Source organism: Ochotona curzoniae, unplaced genomic scaffold (assembly GCF_017591425.1).
Source record: "Ochotona curzoniae isolate NIBS_2020 unplaced genomic scaffold, NIBS_Ocur_1.0 scaffold_4701, whole genome shotgun sequence".
Lineage (NCBI taxonomy): Eukaryota > Metazoa > Chordata > Mammalia > Lagomorpha > Ochotonidae > Ochotona > Ochotona curzoniae.
The window spans coordinates 58,197,656-58,218,490 of NW_024467122.1; the positions used below are offsets into that span (position 1 = coordinate 58,197,656).

Below are 20,835 nucleotides of genomic sequence, written 5' to 3' on the forward strand. Positions count from 1 at the left end.
GGAGGATGTGCATGGGTTAGATGCTGATATTATGCCGTGTTTTTATACAAGACACTTGAATGTGCATTTTGGTCTCAGGGTGGGAGGCGTGTTGCTGAAATGGTTCCCTCTGGGTACCAAGAGACAACTACACATTCTTAGCTATTTGGGATAGAAGTGTGTTCCTTCCTGAAGGGAAGAGGATAAGCTGTGTGAATTTTTAGGTCTTTTGCCCTTTGAGTTCAAATAATTCAGTTATGCCTGATTTAAACAACCCCAGTTTAGTTTGAAATATAAATATGCATAAACAGTTGATAGTAGATATAGCCAAAAGGAATCATAGCAACTTTTCCTTAGATAACAACTTGTTGTTGGGAAGAATTTAATGTTTTCCAAAGTTTCAAGTGCAATCTCATGTGGGACTCTGACGTTTAAAATCTGTAAGTGGAGCTGTTCAGTTTAAAGTTCTGCTTGCTTAGCTTTCTGTCGCACCTGCCTAAAACAAACAAGTCTTATTGCCTTCATTTTAAAGATATTTTTACTTAGTTTTTAAAAACCACTTTCAGGGAAATTGAGTAGTGATGTGAAATGGGTCACTTGGGTAATGATGTGGAACCCCTTTTATGGGTTACAGTTTAAGACTGTAAACAGAACATTGAATTGGGTTTCTGCTGTCTTGGACTTCCATTTCTACCTCTAAGTAGCTTAGATGACTGTAAGGCACCCCTTAAAGTTACATCTATAAGGTAAACATCTACTCTTGTAATTTGGGGAGTTGTTTTGAGGATAAAAATAGTGCAAAAAGTATTTTTGTTAACTGCATTGTCAGTGTAAAGTAGATGGATGTGACAGAGCCAGGTCTGGGCTTTAGATGAGGGGGAGGGACTCTGCTTTATGAGGAGGCACCCTGGCTGCTCTTCCCTGCCTTCTTTGCTTTGACTTAACACAGTTAAGCAACACAGATGTGTTAAGGCTTGGAATTAAAAATAGCTCCTCTTCTGAAACATGTTTTGAATATGTGGCCTAGAGTTTAGCTTTGACTTGTTGTCGTATATTTTGTTCAACACAGTTCCTGTAAACATCTTATAACTGGTATATCCCAGGGGAATTTAACTTCATTAACTTCCCAAATGGCAAGAACCTTGAAAATACATTAGAAATCAATACTATCGCTTTAAGATTTCACATATACTGTTTTGATTTCTGTATTCATTAAAGAAGAGTTGAATGCAGTAATAGCTTTGTATACTCTTCAGCAAAGTGAATTTGAGGTGTGGTTTCTGTTTTTCAGGGTCATCTTTCTGAAGGATTGGTTACTAAATGGTACAGATCTCCACGCCTTTTACTTTCTCCTAATAATTATACTAAAGCCATTGACATGTGGGCTGCGGGCTGCATCTTTGCTGAAATGCTGACTGGTAAAACCCTTTTTGCAGGTTAGTATTTGGAAAAAAATTATCCCAACAGAAATTTTACATTTATGTATGGAAGATATGTGAAACATTTTTGCTTTGGTTATTTATATATTTGGAAAGCAGACTTAAAAGGGAGCCAGAAATCTTCCTTCTACTGAATTTCTTGCAAAATGACCTCAATAGTTAGGGCTGGACCAGGCCAAGCCAGGCCAAAGCCAGTAGCTTGGCACTTCTGTGAGTGCCAGGGGCTCAAACACATTAGCAGGCAGCTGAATTGGAAATGGAGCACCTGGGACTCAGATGTTATAAGGTGTGTGTGAAGATACTGTGTCACATTGCCAGCCCCTAGATCTGTATAGAATTAAAATGGTTGAAGTTCACAATAATAAGGTAAAATGGTGTTTTTATTTAAAACAAGTATTTATTCAAAGCAAATCATAAATTATTCAGCTTTATAAATTTAGAACTCTAGTGTTTAAGTAATACCATCTTATTTATAAAACATTTTTAAAAACTTATAGAAAAACCGATTTTGTATATTTCATAGGTACAATTCTAAGAAAACCACATGTCCCTGACTCCTTCGCTCAATACCTGTCTTCCTTTCCTCTCTTCATCACTTTATGCAAAGACAGTTTTTTAAAAAGATTTATTTGAAAGAGAGGGAGAAACAGATTTTCCATCCACTTGCATACTTCCCAAATTGCTGCAATGGCTAGACTGGACTGGCCAGGAGCTTTTCTGGGTTTCTGGGACTACCAAGTGGAGGCAGGGGCCCAAGAAGTTGGGCCATCTTCACTGCTTTTCCAGGCCATTAGCAGGGAGCTGGATTAGAAGTGGAACGGAAAGGATTTAGAATGGTGCCCATGTAATGCCTGCTTTGCAGGTAGAGGCCCAATGTGCTAAGCCACGGTGCCAGCGATGCAAAGACAATTTTACTTCACTGTATAAACAAGAAATAGGAAGACCACAGTCCCATTGGAGTATAAACACAAGCTAAAAATGACCATCATAATTCAAAATAACCATTTCATTGTTATGTTTTTTTTGGTGCCAAATATCAGAGAAAATAATTTCTTTTTGACACTGGCTTATTTCACTAAGCATAATGGTTTTCAGTTGTCTTATTTTGTTGCATTTGACAATTCAGATATTATTAGGAATGGAATTTTAAAAAACAGCAATTGAATCTTAGAAAATGGCATAACTAGTATATTGAAAACATGAGAGCTGTTAGAAATTATTTGGGGCCCAGTGTGCTGGCTCAATTGGCAAATTCTCCTGTGCAAGCGCCAGATCCCACATAGGTGTGGGTTTCTGTCCGGCTGCTCCACTTCCCATCCAGCTCCCTGTTTGTGACCTGGGAAAGCAGTCCCAAAGCCTTCGGAGTCTGTCCCCATGTGGGAGACCTACCTGACTGAAGCTCCTGGTTTCAGAGTGGCCCAGCACTGGCCATTTGGGGAGTAAAACAGCAGGTGGAGGATTTTTTTTTCTGTTTCTCCTTTCTATACATCTGCCTTTCCAATAAAAATAAAATTATTTGAGGGATCTAGGTGATAGTTTCCTTTTGTAACTAGATCCTTTGATGATGTGTTAATGAACTGTTCAGGGAACGCAATACGAGCAGAATCTGATCTATCTACTTGACCTCCACCAAAACTGTTCTCATCAAGATACTGGTGATTTCTAAAATGCTGAATCCCCATTGAATTCTTTATTTCCATGTTGAGCCAACTCCAGCGTCAGTCAGACCTGATTGTAATGTTTTGGTATAGCCAAAATGTGGTGCAGCTGCTCCACTTCTGATCCAGCTTTCTGCTAATGCATTTATCCCATCCCTGGCTGGTGTGTATATATGGGATGTGAGCCAGGGGATGAAAGATCTGTCATCCTACCTTTTGAATAAGTTTTTTTTTAAAGGTTTATTTTTTGTATTGGAAACGCAAAGGAAAGGAGATGTACAGAAAGGAGGAGAGACAAAGATATTCCATTTGCTGGTTCACTCCCCACGTGGCTGCAACAGCTGGAGCTGAACCAATCTGAAGCCAGGAGCTTTTCCCAAGGCTTGTGGCCTGGGAAAACAGTCGAGGATGGCCCAAAGCCTTGGGACCTACACTTGTGTGGGAGACCTGGAAGAAGCTCCTGGCTTCTTCCATTGTAGCTGGTAGCCATTGAACCAGCAGGCAAAAGATCTTACTGTCTCATTCTCTGTAATTCTGCCTTTCCAATAAAAATTAAACTTTTTTCTAAGATTTTTAAGATTTATTTTATTGGAAAGACAGATTTAACAGAGAAGGAGAGAAAGAAACATATACTAAAATTGGGATGATACAGAAATATCTTCCATCCACTGGTTTACTCCCCATTGGCTGTAATGGCCACAGTTGAGTTTTCCAAAGCCAGAAGCATCTTCTGGGTCTCCCATATGGTTCCAGGACATTGGGCCTTCCTGTATTGCTTTCCCAGGCCATAAGCAGGGAACCACATGGGAAGTGGAGCAGCCACGACACAACCACACATGTGGGATGCTGGCACTTGGAGGTGAAGGATTAGCTAGTTTGGATAAAACATTCCCCCACGTCTAGATTGTAAATGCTTTTTAATAGCCTTGAATGGCATTCCACCATAAACTATCTCTTGGCCTATTATAGGACCTTATTTTCCTTCCTGCTTTATTATTTGCTGTCTATATGCTAGTTACTACTTAGCAACCAGAGTAGCCCTATTATATATCATTTCACTGCTCACACTGTAATGGCTTCCCACCAGACTCATCAAGTAGACCCTTTGAATTTTGATCCTTTTGTAACCTCAGCTCCTACTAGTTGCTCCCAGCTTCTCCATTTCCATTGTACTTGCTTCTCAGACACACCATTGGGCTTCTCTGCACCTTTTTTGTCTTACAATTTCCTTTTCCATAGGAAAGTATTCTGTGCTCCCTTTTTTTTTAAGATTTATTTTTTATTGAAAGGAGGCTATACAGAGAGGAAGATCTTCCATTTGATGGTTCTCTCCCCAAGTGACTGTAACGGCCGGAGCTGAGCCGATCCGAAGCCATGAGCCTGGAGCCTCTTCTGGGTCTCCCACATGGATGCAGGGTCCCAAGGCTCTAGGCCATCCTCAACTGCTTTCCCAGGCCACAAGCAGGGAGCTGGATGGGAAGCAGGGCTGCCGGGATCAGAACCGGCAGCCATATGGGATCCTGGGCATGCAAGGCGAGGACTTGAAACACTATGCTATCGCACCAGGCCACCCTTAGTTTCTTAATTTTGGAGTTGGTGAGACCTTGATCATCCTTCTAATGACCATACTTCCAGTGGTGTTGTCAGTCATCCCTTCCAGCTTATTCCACTTTCTCCATATAAAGACTGTCACTGTATGACATGCTATATGCTTAGTGAATCGCGTTTATTATATTGTATGCTTCACGAAGACAGATTTGGTCTGTTTCACAAGTGTAGAATCTGAAAAACAAAAATGACAAAATTTTTAGAAAGTAATTGGAAGGGAAATAGAATGATTCTTAATTATACCCATTTGGCCTAGTTTCCTCTTTCATTTCTTTGATGGTAATTCTGTGTTAGAAATAACATGTTTTGTGGGCCCAGGGTGATGGCGCAGTGGTTAAGGTCCTTACCTTGCCTTGCACGCCCGGGATCCCATATGGGTGCCGGTTCTAATACCGGCGGCCCCGCTTCCCATCCAGCTCCCTGCCTGTGGCCTGAGAAAGCAGTCGAGGATGGCCCAAAGCTTTGGGACCCTGCATCTGCACGGGAGACCTGGAAGAGGCTCCTGGCTTCGGACTGGCACTTGGGGAGTGAATCATTGGACAGAAGATCTTCCTGTCTCTCCTCTCTGTATATCCGCCTTTCCAATAAAAATAAAATAAATCTTAAAAAAAAAAATAACATGTTTTGTAAAGCTGGTAGCTTCACAAGTCTTAGTTCATCCTTTTATTTCATTGATGACAATATCAACTTCTACCCCTGTTAAATATTGTTTAAGTTATAGCCAGTTAATTAATATGCAGATCTCATTGCTTTGTTCACTACTTTGAGAAATCCTTAGTATGAAGTCAAATTTTAACAGTCTGTCCCTTACTGAGCTAACTACATAGGCAAATAGAAATTAATGTCAGTGTGCTTTGGAATTAGGTTGATGATATGCAAAGCAGTGAAAAGTAATTATTTAAAACCATAATATTCCTGGAGATTATAACATTTATTGTTTAACATGTAAACATCAAGGACTTTTTTCTGTTCTCAGGTGCACATGAACTTGAACAGATGCAACTGATTTTAGAATCTATTCCTGTTGTACATGAGGAAGATCGTCAGGAGCTTCTCAGCGTAATTCCGGTTTACATTAGAAATGACATGACTGAGCCACACAAACCTTTAACTCAGCTGCTTCCGGGAATTAGTCGAGAAGGTACTGTGATGCGGGAGTAGCCGTTGCTGCAGTGCCAGTATATGTAAGCAGAAATTGTGTAGTAGCACGCTAGATAAGACTTCATCCCAGGTATAGTCTTAAAGTCATAGGCTATTTCTTAAAATTACAATTCTCTCCTTTACTTTCTTCCTCTGAGTAAGTCTATAGACTCCAGAAAGTGTATCCCTTTGTCCTGGCTCTACCCCCATTTACTATTCCAACTTGTATTTCTGATTATCTACTGTATTTATATTTGGTGAGGATCAATGATTCAATATACAATCTGGAGTTCCCTGAGGGTGGCATGATAGTATGCGTATGAATATGAATGCGATTTAAATGTGGAAGAATTGAGCCAGAAGGAAAGCCAAGTCTTCCAGGTAAGGAAGGGATAGAGAAAAGAGTACATTACAGAGGTTGTAGGTTGATGTTAGTACTCCTGATAAATGTGAAGGGTTTGTGCAGGCTGAAATGTGCTGGTAGATTAGAATTAAAATGTCACTGACCATTAGGAATGAAGCCCGTGCTTGGAGCAGACTGCTCAGCCAAATTGAAAGATTGTTCCAGGTTAGCTGGATCTGTTTCAGTCATTGTCACTGTTGCTATTAGAGAGATTTTAAGTATGTATAGTCTTGCTGAGTAATGCTGTTGAATATTCCTATATTCTGACTTCATTAGCTTTAAGTTACACTGAGCATTTGGTGCTGGGAATTTGTATCTGTTGATTATTTTGTAATAAACGTACCCATTTAGCAAAAATCTTTTGTGTTCACATAGAAGTATAATGCCAAGTGGGTAAAGTTCCTGAAACTAAGGATATATTACTCACACAGGCGCTATATCCATTTGTAGAAATTAGTTTTACTCATTTGGAAGGCAGAGGTCTCCCACTTGAGTGGCAGGGACTGGACTGCCTCCCAGGGGGTGCATTTATAGGAAGGGAGCCTGGACTCAATATGAGGTGCAGGCAGCCCAGGTGGTGCCTTCTGTCTGCTCTTGAGTAACACTGTAATTTTCTTTGAGCAGAACACAGTTTGAGGCATTGGGTAAGTGGTAAGAATAACACACAAACATTGTATGTACTAATCTGTTTGCTTTTAAAGAACTTAAGCAGAATATAGAAGAGACAAAAGAAAAGAATGATAGAGATCTTTTCTCAGCTGGTTAATTCCCCAGATGGCTACCAGGGTTGGTTGGCTTCTTCCTAATCTCCTATGTGGGTGCAAAGCTCCACACTGGCCATCCTCTGCTGCTTTCCTGGGCACATTTTCTGGTAGTGGAATACTGGGACAAGAACTTGGCACTGGCCCAGTAGTACTTTCTATACAGCCTGCCTAGTTTTTCCTAGTATTTTTCTCGTCTCTTAAGAGACCTTGATTGTGCTGGGTTAGCCATCTGAACCTTTTAGGGCTTCTGTTGCCCTTGGGCTACATGAGAGGCACTCTTGTGGAAGGGCCAAGAACCACTTGCTGCACTATGACATGACTTCCTGCATTTAGGGTCATAGAAGGGAGGGATGGGGAGAAACAAGAATGCCAATTGAGTTTACTGTAAAATTTTGATAAGCTGAGATGGATCAGGACCTGGCCCAGTTGAAATTCCATGGAGGGAGCCAGATAGGTAATGCTGTAGAACTAGGGAACAGAGAATGAGGACAGTGGAGGTGATCCAAGATTGGATGAGGAGCTTTAGGGACAGCCTTGCCACTTTGTGAGAACATTTGGGAAGAGTGTTAGCCTCTCTAGCTCTCATCCCAGGGGACCAAGTACTGTCTGCTGCAATCCAGGTAGCTCATACCAAGGTCAGTAACTAGAGAAGGGACAGGATCTGTGCTGAGCAGCAGATTCTCCTTTACGTTTAACATTTATATATTCCTTTTGTAATGTAAACAGATTGAAGTTTGAGTTCACCCTGACCCGCCCCATACACCTAGTAATTCTGTTGAGGCAGGATTAAGACCTGTGACTGAGGTTGGGCTAAGAAACTGCTCTTTGACTATTTCAAGCAGCTTCATATGCTTTCATCCACTCTCATGGCCGGTTATATTATTTGATTTATAGATTACAAAGGTTAAGTCATTTGTGACAAAACGTACCTTAAGTTTGTAGACCTTCTTGATTTCTTAAGAAGCTCTGTTCCTTTTGTAAAGGGGTAAGGTCCATCGTTCAGCTGGACACTAGAAAAATTAATATGCAAGATGATTAGTTTTTCCCTCAAAAGTGTCCTTTCTTCTGCAGCACTGGATTTCCTGGAACAAATTCTGACGTTTAGCCCCATGGATCGGCTGACAGCAGAAGAAGCACTCTCCCATCCTTACATGAGCATATACTCGTTTCCAATGGATGAGCCTATTTCAAATCATCCTTTTCATATCGAAGATGAAGTTGATGATATTTTGCTTATGGATGAAACTCACAGTCACATTTATAACTGGGAAAGGTAAGTTGACCTTTCATTAGAAAGTCATTTATTGAATTTTCAATGACTGTTAAATACAGTGAGTTTAAATTGTGAGTTTCTGCTAAACTTAGTATCTTAATTTACTCCGTGGGTCAAATTTTTAATAAGATAGTTACTGGTTTGGAGATAATGAAAAGTCACTGAGGTATGTTTGGTGAATATTTAAAGGTTGGAAATCTGAACCATTTTAGACTGCGGGCTGGTAGATGACATGGTTCAGTCTTACCCAGTGAGTGTGAAAAGCACATGCTCTGGAGATGCCGTATCAGTTGTCGTAGGATTCTGAGTATTTTCCTATTGGCAAAATTAACTTTTAGATGCTTGAAACATAAAAGGGACTTTTCTATTTCTAAACGGTGTGAAATGTCAGAATACTACTACTCCTCAGTAAAGTGATTTTCATCTCAGCAGGCTTTGTCTGGAGATGCTTAAATACAAATCTGCAGCAAAGCTGGGGAAGGTTAGCATTTTATAAACCAGCATCTAGTCATGAGGGGATTGATGTACAGCCCCGAGTAGGAGTCACGTAATGACAACCTCTAGATTTGATGTGTGTTGCTCTTTACTGAAGTAGTAATTTTTCCCCCTCCATAATTGAAGTGTATTTACATATCTCAGTGGTTAAGCCTCTAAATTGTTTTTACACATACTCGAACATCTTGCAACCTCTAGATTGTGTTATTTTCAACTCATCTTACCCTTCAGCTGTTCTTATGTGTATCTCCATGTGTCCCTGCCTGGTGTGCCATGGTCACCTGGCTGTGGTACGTCACCAAGTCACCAAGAGGATAACCACATTTGGTAAATGGAAAAATCTCTCCATGGATATGTGTTATGATGATTTGCAAATCTTCCTCTACTTACAGTAAGGCCAGCTAGAAGAGGAGTAACATTTACAGATAGCTGCATTTTATGGCCGTAACGTGTCTTTTTGTGAGGAGTGGTGATGGAGTTGAACTACAGTGTGGCTTAGACTAGTCATGGAATCCAACCACTTCCTGTCAAGAACAGCTACACGTAAGATCAGTTCTCGTTTGTCATTTAGGAGTGAAAGATTCTGAGAAATAGCCTGCCTCCTGGTGCTCTGAGTCCCAGCAGGGCTTACTTTAGGGCAGGAGAGGCCCAGCGTTCACGCCTGTCCAGACCTGACAAAGCATTCAGAAAAACGAGCCTTAGTCTGAAAAATGAAGGCCCAGTGGTGTGATCTATTACATTTTTTCAGGTACCATGATTGTCAGTTTTCGGAGCACGATTGGCCTATACATAACAACTTTGATATTGATGAAGTGCAGCTTGACCCGAGAGCTCTGTCTGATGTCGCTGACGAAGAAGAAGTACAAGTTGATCCTCGAAAATACTTGGATGGAGATCGGGAAAAGTACCTGGAGGATCCAGCTTTTGATGCCAATTATTCTACTGAGCCCTGTTGGCAGTACCCAGATCATCATGAAAACAAATATTGTGACCTGGAGTGTAGCCATACTTGTAACTACAAAACGAGGTCATCCTCCTATTTAGATAACTTAGTTTGGAGGGAAAGCGAAGTTAATCATTACTACGAACCCAAACTTATTATAGATCTTTCCAATTGGAAAGAGCAGAGCAAAGAAAAATCGGATAAGAAAGGCAAGTCAAAATGTGAAAGGAATGGATTAGTTAAAGCCCAGATAGCTCTAGAGGAGGCGTCCCAGCAACTGGCTGAGAGGGAAAGGGAAAAGCAGCAGGGATTTGATTTTGACTCCTTTATTGCAGGAACTATTCAGCTTAGTTCACAACACGAGCCTACTGCTGTTGTTGACAAATTAAACGACTTGAATAGCTCAGTGTCCCAACTAGAATTGAAAAGTTTGATCTCAAAGTCGGTAAGCCGAGAGAAACAGGAAAAAGGAATGGCGAATTTGGCTCAGCTAGAAGCCTTGTACCAGTCTTCTTGGGACAGCCAGTTTGTGAGTGGCGGGGAGGACTGTTTTCTCATTAATCAGTTTTGCTGTGAGGTAAGGAAGGATGAACAGGTCGAGAAAGAAAACACTTACACCAGTTACTTGGATAAGTTCTTTAGCAGGAAAGAAGATACTGAAATGCTAGAAGCTGAGCCGGTAGAGGACGGGAAGCCTGGGGAGAGAGAGCATGAGGAGGGATTTCTCAGCCACAGTGGTGAGTTCCTTTTTAACAAACAGCTGGAATCCATAGGCATCCCACAGTTCCACAGCCCGGTTGGCTCGCCCCTGAAGTCTATACAAGCCACATTAACCCCTTCAGCTATGAAATCTTCCCCTCAGATTCCTCATAAAACATACAGCAGCATTCTGAAGCATCTGAACTAAAACACTCAGCAGACATATCTTTTTGTATTCTTCATGAAATGTGTTTTGTCTTTTTTTTTTATTACTAGTGTTTAAGTCATTTTTTACTTGAATCAGATGGTGTCATTTAGTAAGGATTTTCATTAGTTCTCAGTTTTTAAAATCCAGACTTTTTTTCTACATGTGAGTTTTCATTTTAACTGGCATGTCGTTTGCACACAAAGAATAGAGCAAATTAATGCAATGCAGGAGGAGACAAAAGAAATGCACTAAGACAAGTAAACATTCTCTCATAGAACAATGATCTGTTTTACAGGAAACAAATCTTGCCTTGAAATTTACACAGTGAGACTGTACATAATTGCATGAAAATATCTATTTTTTTCCTAAAACATTTTTCATTCATAAGTATTTTCAAGTTTTTCATACTGTACACATTTCTTAAACACATGATACCAGCAGCAACTGAAAATGAATGCCGACTTTGGTACACATGTGTTATCTACCTCAAGGTAACAAGAGTATGTGGCAAAGCATCCTCTCCCCGCCCCATAGTGCTTCAGTCTGCACTTCTGTTCAGCCCGCGTTTAGTCAGCTCCTTAGGAAGCCTTGGTCACGGCCTGTTAATGTCCTGGTATTCAGTCTTCAGAGTGAAGTGTTACTACATCACATCTTATTTATTTTAGCAAATCATTATATTTTCTGTATTTAATTATAAAAGTTAACTTAGTTTTAAAATTTTATTTGCAAATACACTTTCTTCATTTGGCACTATGGTTTGTTGCCTACCTAGCTGAATACATGCCAGCTTATCCTAAGGCTGTCCACGTACTTAAACAATTTGCTTAACTGTTTGTTTTAAGTGCTCACTGTGTATAGGAATTTGTATTTTGGAGGTGCTTGATCTATCTACAAAGAAATTAGGAATTACTTTATTATAAAATGCTCCTAGAAGTCTTAATTGTGTTTATTTTTTAAAAAGAAACTGTAATGTTAGACTTGTGTGCATGGAAGTAATTAAGGTACATCATTACTGTAGTTTAAAAGTTGTACATGGTAAGACATTTTGTTTTTACTGTATGTTTTTACTGAATGATCTATTCCCCATCCCAAGGCAAGCATGAATAAAATTAGGTTAAATGTAGCATGTGGCATCAGTCTTAGAATTTGTTTCATCTGTTTTGTTTTATTGAATACTGTCTGTATCTTTGGTTTTACTGTTTGAAGAAAAAGGACAAATAAAACATGGTCAGCAAATATTGCTCCCATTTCATTTTAGGAAATGTCTTTGCTTCACACAGTCATAGAGAAGAAGGCTTTATGTATTTCAAAAATTTGTGGAAACTTTGAATTGGGCAGGGAAATCTTTCCTGTGTCCTTCCCCTAATTCCATGTTGCCATTTGCCTCCCACACTTCTTGTGTGTAACACCTACTCTGTCTAGACCTCCACTTTCCCAATGAGCTGTTTGCCCAGTTCACTGGGACTGAAAGCTGTTAAAAATGTAAATGTTTTGCAGATGAAAGCCATCACATTGTGGAACTATCCACTTAAAAATGAAGTTCTCAAACACAGTACTGAGAATTGATTTGTTGAGGAATTGTGGAAATGAAACAAGGGAGCAGTTATTTGGTAAAGAATGGGACACTTGAGGTTGGAGCTGGGGAGGGTGGCGGCCCAGCACAGAGGCTTGCTCTGTCTCAAGGGCAGGATTCCTGTGAGGCCGGGGAAGTAGGGCAAGATTTCATGTGTGCAGCAGCTGCCGGTCTGCTCCGTTAGGACCGCTTTTGCTCATCTCAGTTTATCTGACAACATCAGCATTAACTGTCTCGCCTGAGGACTGGATCTTACCAAGGTAAAGCTCCCAGACTCATGCTCGTTACTCTTTGGCAATGGTGTGCTCATATGCATTAGCCAGTAAACTGTTTGACTTCTTTAAGCCATTGAAGAAGGAAGAGAGAAGGCAAGTACTGTGAAGTCCTTTTGTCAGCTCTGCCTGCTGTAGAGGGTGCCCATGCTGAGTGTTCCTTTGCAAAGTCCATTTCTACTAAGAGCTATACAAGTACACAGCCTTTCTTTCCCCTCTCTTAGTCTAGGAATGTCAGTCCCCTTTTCTATCTGCATAGGTTAATGAACACATGTTTTTTAATGTCAGTATTTAAAGTTCTGGAACAAGAATGTGACAGGAGAAGAGTTTTGGGCTGGTGGTGCAGTATAATGCGTAAAGACACCACCTGCAATGCCACTCTCATATTACACAGTCACTGGTTTGTGTCTTGGCTGCTCCCCCTCTGATCCAGCTCCCTGCTCACAGCCTGGGAAAAGAAGTGGGAGGTAGCCCCTGCTACTCCTGGGAAGAATTGCAAGAAGCCCCTTCTGTCATTAGCCTTTGGCAACACTTGTAGGAATTTGATGATTTCAGGTATCTCTAAGGAATCCTGGCTTTTGATCTTGATGGCTCACTTCACTTAGCCCAGTATCCTCAAGGTTCCTCCATGGTCTACCTTACGACAGGCTTGAAGGCTGAATCTGCTCTAGTACATACACAGCCCCCCTCCCACCCCATTTTCTTTGTGCATTCATCTATCAGACATACTCCTTGCTACTGTTAAGTGTCCAGAGAACACAGGCATGTAAATATCTCAATATTCTATTCTCAGTTCTTTTGGATTTAAACCCAGAGGGGGATGGGTGGTAGGGGAGGTCATCGTTTTACATTTTTTCAGGAACTGCCATCTTGTCTTCCGTTAGCCACTACACCTAATCTTATATTCTCTGCAAAGTGCACAGGAGTTCACATTTCTCCACCCTATTGCCAACCCTCTTTGCGAGAAAGGCTAACCTGCAGGATGAACTGATTTCACTCTATACCTTTCCCTAGTGACGCTGAGCATCTGATGCATTTGGTCGTCAGCTGTGTATCTTTGGAGCAGTGTCGTTTCAAGTGCTTAGCTCATTTAGAAAGAACTTTCTCATCTGCTGATTTCACTCCCAAGTTTCCTGCAGCATCTGGGCCCAGGCCAGGCAAAAACGAGGAGCTGGTAACTCAGTGCAGATCTCTTGTGGGGGTGGCAGGGACTCAAATACTTGGGCCAACACCTGCTACCTACCTGCTGGAGTGCCCAGCAACAGAAAGCTGGAGGAGAGTTTAGGACTAGGTTCCATAGGGATATGGGTTCATGAACCGCAGCACCTACAGCGTGCCTTCTCATGGGTTCCATATCAAATCGTGGCTGCCCCGCTTCACCTCCAGCTCTGATAATATGCTTGGGAAAGCGGTGAAAGAGGGCACAAGGCTCGGAACCCTGCACCCATGTGAGAAACTGATGAAGCTTCTAGCTTTGGCCTGGGCCAGTGGTTGAGGTCACTTGAGGAGTGAATTAACAGATGTAAGATTTCTGCTAGAATTCTATCTTTCAGATACATAAATCTTAAAGACAAAAGTATATTTTTAGCGAAATGCCTTGATTCTTATTTGTTCTTGGGCATCTAAGGTATTTTGTGGTTACCATAGGGATTACATAAAATTTAGTCTTATTTTAAACTGATAGTGATTTAAACTGCATACAAGAACTCTGCAGCTCCCACTTACGCTGTGTCATAAATTACAATTTAGTATTCTATACCCATTAAATTCTATGGTTTAATTTTTTAAACTCTACACTTGAAGTAGAGGTAATTCTAGACACCTAAGGATTCTGTATTTGTCCATATTCACCTTTCCCAGGGAGTTGTATGCTTTCAAGTTGCTATCTACAAGGCTTTTATTTCAACTTGATTTCCTTTTTAAAATGCTTGTACAATAGTTTTCTGTTTTAGAATTGGATGACGTCTGAAATTTAATTGCATTACATTTAGTTTTAATCACTGTGTTGTAATATGATCATGTCTTAACATGATGTTTCCACAATTTAGTTTCTGCAGATATCTTTGCAATGAAGTCTTGTGAGTACATGCGGGAATGTCTCATGGTGTACGTCTGCCCAGAATTCTGGCCCAGAGAATGCAGATTTTCATGTCTTTGGGGTATCGTTTCTGTCCAGAAGTGATTGACTCATAGTCTTGTTAGCAGCAGAGGAGGACAGTTCATTAAATAAAACCCTATGACCCAGCCATCCCAATTCTGGGTTTTCAAATCCCAGAATTGCTGTTCACATCCTTCCAAGAAAGGGACGAATCTTTCGTTCAGTGAGTTCTGCCAGCCTCACTTTCCAGGATTCAGAATGTTTGATTTCAAGCAGGCACATGACAAAGTCACGTACACTCTAGGAATCTTTCCATAGCCCTTTCCATGGTAGTGGGAATGCCACTTTCCGTATTTGCCATTGCTCTGGTCATTGGAGCTTGGCAACAAGAGATTTAAACCAGGTAATTGGTTCAGCTTTTCAGATTTAAAACAGTGTGGCCCATACCAGTAGCTGAAAGGAATGAAATAGAGCATGAATCAAATAGCATTCTTCAGCTACAGCGTAGACCTTGCCTTTGAGTAAAGCTCACTGCCTGTAATTGACTGTTTGATCCTAAGTGCTCAGATGCTGTGCTATGTATCATAAGCAGCCAATAGTGGGCTGCTTATCAGATACACTGAACCAGTCACGCCCAATCTCAGCCTCTTCCAATTCTCTTCACTACTGAATTAAAACCAGTGCTACCTCTAGTCTGTCTACCATGTATACAGCATTAGTTGATGGTAATTTCTCCCTGCTATGCCTGTTCATGTTGGGATTGCTTACCATTCAGATCTAGGATCTTTTGTGCAGACAAGAAAGGACTCATCTGGAAGATCTACATTCTGTACCTAGATTCACCACTGACTCAGTCTTGGAGAAACTGAATTCCATATTAAGTTGGAAAGATAGTTATTACACACACCCGACAGCTTACTTGGATCACTTTCTGCAAGGGCTTGTTTTTTGGGTTTAACCTGTTCTAGTCACACAGTAGCTTTGCCCCGATGTGCTGCTCATAGAGCTCCTGTAGCATTTGTATTAGTCTGAGTGTTTTAATGTGCCTCTTGGGCAGACTGAAAATGAGGTTTGTGGTCATTGTCCTTTTACCACTTGAAAAAGGCTAGAAGTACTATTAGTCTCACATTTTTACTTTTCAAAGAGCTGTATAGATTCACCAAACCTTTTCATCCTAGAATGTGGGGCAAGCTCCTCAGTAAGCTGGGTGAAGACAAGGATCTTTGAGTTTTTCTGCCTAGTGTGTGACAACTTATCTTACAGAAGGGAACATGCTGGATCATCTGTATTACACTGTGGTGGAAGTCGCAGAGATCCAACAGTGCACCTTAACTGGATCGTCATGTCTGCAGTATTTGGCTAGAACACAGTGGTGATAGCACACACTCAATCCAGCAGGCTGCTGCCTTCACTGTCAGCGTCTCTAATGCTTTGCCTGATTCTCATCTTTGCTGCAATTGAGTGTGGATGTTGGTGCCAGGTCTCCAAGCATGTTTCCTCATGCCCAACAAAACGCACACATTTGAATTTTCGTCTGTACATTTAGCCTGCCCCCACCCAACTTGAGCTGTTGAGATGATTCAGCTGCCAGCTAAGACCTGAACCTTACAGCGTCACTTGGCTGTTAAGCCTACAGCTTCAGTCAGATCCCATCTAGGCCTAAAAGTGCAACCACAAGCCTAGCAGCCTTACTGTAGGATATTGGAGTTCTGGGTTTTCCTCATTCCTAAGATAGGGCTCATGGTGCCTAACTCAGGATTCTTGCCATGTTAGGTGCACACAGCCTTGCAGCTGAAAGGGTGGTGGGGAACTGACCTGTTAGAATTGCTTTGAATTAATTGGACTGAACAATTGAACTGTGACTTCAGTGCTATACTGTGCATCTAAGCTAACCTTGACCTACAAATTGCTGTAGCTGTACCACTCGTCAGCTTTACCCAGCTCCTGGCTCCAATTTTTTCCCTTTCTCACCAGCCCAGACCCTTCCCTGCCTGAACTCAATCAGGGTAGGACACTCTCAGATTCTGAAGTTCAAGCCTGTGTCCACTGCCTGAGTGTGCCTGCCTTGAGTAGCCCATTATCTTCCTCCCCCGAGAGTAGGCGTCTTTGTGGGGAAGCCCAAAAGCACTTGGGGCCACTCTGGAAGACATCATCCAATCCATGCACAAATTCTGTGGCTGTTTCCAGCATCTGGCCATTTCTTACTCTCACCACTGTTACCCTGTGATCCATCCCCTCATACGTCTGCTGCATGTGACAACGGCCTCCTAAGTGTGCCACTACAAACCTGGCAAGAGCAGTCGGTGTTCCTTTTCAGCCCTGAAGTACCCCACCATTCCTCTTGTAATTCCAAACCCAAGTGACATACTAAATGTCAATGTTTGAGGCCCCTCTGTACTCTTCTCCAGACGGTCGACCTCCTGACCTCACATGCTTCCAGCTGCCTTTGCCCGTGCCTGCTCCCATTTAGGTTATTGTGGGCTCTTCTCGCTCTCCGGGAAGTCGCTGGCTCCAGAAGCTGCATGACTGGCTTTGCTCTGCAGCACCCAGGTACTGACGGGTCACATTCCTGTTACATCCCTGGCTCGTTCTGTCCCCCTGTATTGAGAAGATCAGCTCCTCAAGGCAGGGGCTTGCTCACTTTCCTGCTTCTGCCACAGCACTTGGCACGTGGGAAGCCAGTGCCAACTGCTGTTTCCTAAATTCTGGGTTCATATGGCTTTGGATCGGTGAGGTTCTCATAGGATTTATGGTTCTCCATCTTTTTGAAGGGGCTAACCTGGAGTTTGTCACCTTTGCCCTTCCTAAGATGTGACCTTTTTAAACCAGCAAGCTCTCAGTGACAGTCCCTAGGCAGTAAGAAATTCTCAGGAACACCCAGGTCGGGCCCAGCTGGTGTATTAGCCTAAGCTGCACCCAGTTTGGACAATGTGCTTAAGCGTGACAATTGTGTCGCTCCTGAGTCAGCTGTTTGCCTGCTCTGGTTGGGGTGAGTGTACCTCGTAGGATTGCACAATATGTTCATGACCTAGTTAAGGGAGTGCAGAGGGTTGCTCTTGGCCCTGTTCAGCACAGCACTGCCCAAAGAGCCAGGCCCAACTGCTAGGTATGGCTCTTGGGCAACAGAAGCCGGCTTACACCGGCCCTTGTGAAGTGTGCGGCCCACGGGCTGGAGCTCAGAAGGAATCAGAACTACGCTGCGGGAGGGGGAGGCACAGCTGCCCCAGGCGGGTTCTGCTTCTCTCTGCTTCCCGGTGTCTTGGCATACCAGGCATCCCGATCCACACAGCTGCCCAAGAGGTCCATCTGCAAAGCTCACCATCCCAACAACGTCCGATCTGCTAGTAGTCAGCCCTTGCTAATAGGAGAGAAGGCAGGGAAGAGGCTACCCTCATGTACCATTACAACAGGCAGAGCTCCATGCATCACATTCCCTAGAGTTCTGTATAGTATTTGGGGATTTTTAGGTTTTGCTTTACCTTTCAGGTAATAAGAGAAATAAATGGAAGAGAAACACATCTGTATTAGTTCACTCCCCAGATATCCACAATGGCCAGAACTGGGCTGCTCTGAAGCCAGCTTTTTCCTAGTCTCCCACATAGGTGCAGGAATCCAAGAACTTTCCCCCTGCTTTCCCAGGCACAGTAGTAGGAAGCTGTTGTGGAAGCTGGATCTGAAGTAGAGCAGCCATGACAAACTGGTGGCCATATGACACGCTGGCCCACAGGAGGAGGCTTAAGCTACCATATGCCGCATCACCAGCCCCTTGGTCAGACAGTCTGACGATTTTTGTATGTGATATTAAGGTGAGACTAACTGGTTTTCTGAATAGATGTATACTTGTTCTACTTGCCGAATCCTCTACCTACCAAAATGTGTTTAGAGCATTTAGAATCCAGACCTTATTGCTGAGGAGCCACAGTGTGCGTTGCTGCATCCGTGACTAACTTTGGAGCCCTGAGGAATCCTCAAGACTGCTGAGGTAGATGGGAAATCACCAACCATCTAGCATGAGACCAGGACAAGCATCCCAGCTGCCATGCCATGGTCTGTACCACACGCACACCCCAGCCCTCTTCCCCACTGTTGCCCCAAGGCCCCATGCACTAGGCTGGGAGCACAGCCCTTGCACAGATACCTGCCCATACTGCTCGGATCACCAGACCAGGCCAGAGGCCACTGCCAGGGCTGCTCACCTACGTTCCTGCCCCAGAGACCCTCTGGACTTTGGAGTATGTCTGCCCTGCTGGGCCTGCCCATGTTTCCTGTGCTTCTCTGTGCAGTCTTTTCAGACTCTAGACTTGGTCTCTAACACATGACAGCGTTCCCTCTCCCTGTACTTGTGGGCACACCGAGTGCTGGGCTGTTTCAGATCCTAGAGTCTCACTACACCAGGCAATAACTCCGGGCCTTCTGTTACATCTGCCTATCACAGAACAACTCTCCAGACCCATGCCCAACTGCCCAGGAACTGTTCTTATCTGCTTAAGTCCATACCTTCCCCTTAGTCTGGCATTATCATAGACAAGGGATCTTGGTGATCAGTGAGGTGGGTGGGAGCCAGGACTGAGCCCTGTAGACTACAGCATTCAGAACCCATAGAGGGCAGAGGCACCTGCCATGGATGCTGGAAGTGAGGAGAGCAGTGGGCAGACAAGTCACAGCAGGGAGTCTGAAGTCAAGGCCAAGGAAGCAAAGGTTAGGAGGACCCAGTGCCACAGAGCAGCATCACCTGAGGTGCAGGTGCACAGGTACCATCTAGATGTGGCAATGCAAATTTCATTGATGTCTTGGGCACAGCATGTCATGGGCTGTGTCTAGTCCTTCCGGGATTCCCAGTGTCCTCTGTATGAGGCACCCTGGCCTCCAGCATCGTCTCTTAATGCCTGCTACACAGCCACTTGTGAGGGTGAACGCCGTGTTCTCGCCTACTGCTGTGCTGCTCGCCACCTTTCCTCAACTCAACCTCCCACATGGCATTCCTGAGGAGGTCGGGTGCCGCCACCTCCAGAAAGCCCTTCCTTCATCTCAGGTTGGGCTGCACGATTCTCTTCTCTACAACTTCCTTTGTGAGAACAAGACAGCCCAGCCCAGAACTATGTCTTGTCCACGCTTGTTCCCTGGTCCTGACCAGGGCCTGCCCATTTACTTTGGCACACTTGCAATGAGACAAACCTGGGTTGTGGAAGCAGGGCTTCACCCAGCTTCCTTCTGGTCACTTAAGAAGTCACTGGTGAGCCCATCTGGCCGTGAGCCACACACAGGTTGCTTTGGTCCCGGGTCAGGCAGCTTGGCCGAGAGGCCTGTACCAGGAGTGCTGTGCTGGCAGCCTGGCCCTTGGCGTCACTGGTTGCAACATCCCTGTGCCAACCGGTGACTCGCCCTCTCCACCTGCCCTCTCCTTCCGGGTCCCTTCATTTCTCTGAGCCCATGCCTCCAGCACCTGGTGATAACTACCATCTCGCAGCTGCTTGTTACGCACTCTGTGCCCTTCCTCAGCCCTCCCATGGCCCCTGGACTTCCCCTCCTCCCTCCCAGAGGCTGGCCTGTGAGGATTAGGTAAGGAGAGCCACCTCATTGGTTCTGCTTATCCTGCAAATTCAAGAGTACAGCTTGTCCTTGCATTTGCTCAGCCCAAGCCTCACCACACTTGACCGGTTTCAGGGAAGTCAACTTTTGAACTGTCTGTGACCAAGTTTGTTCAGATGCCAAAAGCTGACTTGCAAACAGCTAAGGAGCTCAGGGCGCAGGTGTGGGGGCTGGACAAAGCAGGACACAGCTCTCAGAAATGGACTCCCAACTCAGCTCAGTCTCTTGCCTTGATTGCCGGGCGCCCCCTTGTGGTAGAGTGCCTCTCCCCACAAAGCTCAAGTAAGCCATGACCTAGAATCCTGGGATCAGAGAGTGGCTGCTTTTGAAAACAGTAATATACATTGCTTTATTCTTGATGACTTCCACCCACACATAGCCATGGCTGGTGCTCGGTGTGTGTGTGTTTGATTTATTTTTATTGGAAAGGCAGATATACAGAGAGGAAGATCTACCGTCCAACGGTTCACTTCCCAAGCGGCTGCAACGGCTGGAGATGCGCCAATCCAAACCCAGGAGGGTCTTCCAGGTCTCCCACACGGGTGCAGGGTCCCAGAGCTTTGGGCCGTCCTCAGCTGCTTTCCCAGGCCACAAGCAGGGTGCTGGATGGGAAGCAGGGTTGCCAGGTTTAGAACCAGCACCCGTATGGGATCTCAGCGCTTTCAAGGCAAGGACCTTAACCACTATGCTATTG

The 20,835-nt window shown here is 43.7% G+C and overlaps 1 protein-coding gene across 2 annotated transcripts in view; it reads left to right on the plus strand.

Annotated features, from left to right (window-relative positions):
* The window catches only part of MAPK6 (mitogen-activated protein kinase 6), a 34,134-nt gene extending 22,294 nt beyond the window's left edge, over positions 1-11,840 (plus strand). For both annotated transcript variants that reach the window (XM_040970202.1, XM_040970201.1), the window contains exons 3-6: positions 1,271-1,415; positions 5,661-5,825; positions 8,063-8,264; positions 9,508-11,840. In XM_040970202.1, coding sequence (XP_040826136.1) covers positions 1,271-1,415; positions 5,661-5,825; positions 8,063-8,264; positions 9,508-10,609 — 1,614 coding nt within the window. In that variant the 3' untranslated portion in view covers positions 10,610-11,840. The remainder of the gene's footprint in view (positions 1-1,270; positions 1,416-5,660; positions 5,826-8,062; positions 8,265-9,507) is intronic.
* The last annotated feature ends 8,995 nt before the right edge of the window (positions 11,841-20,835 follow it).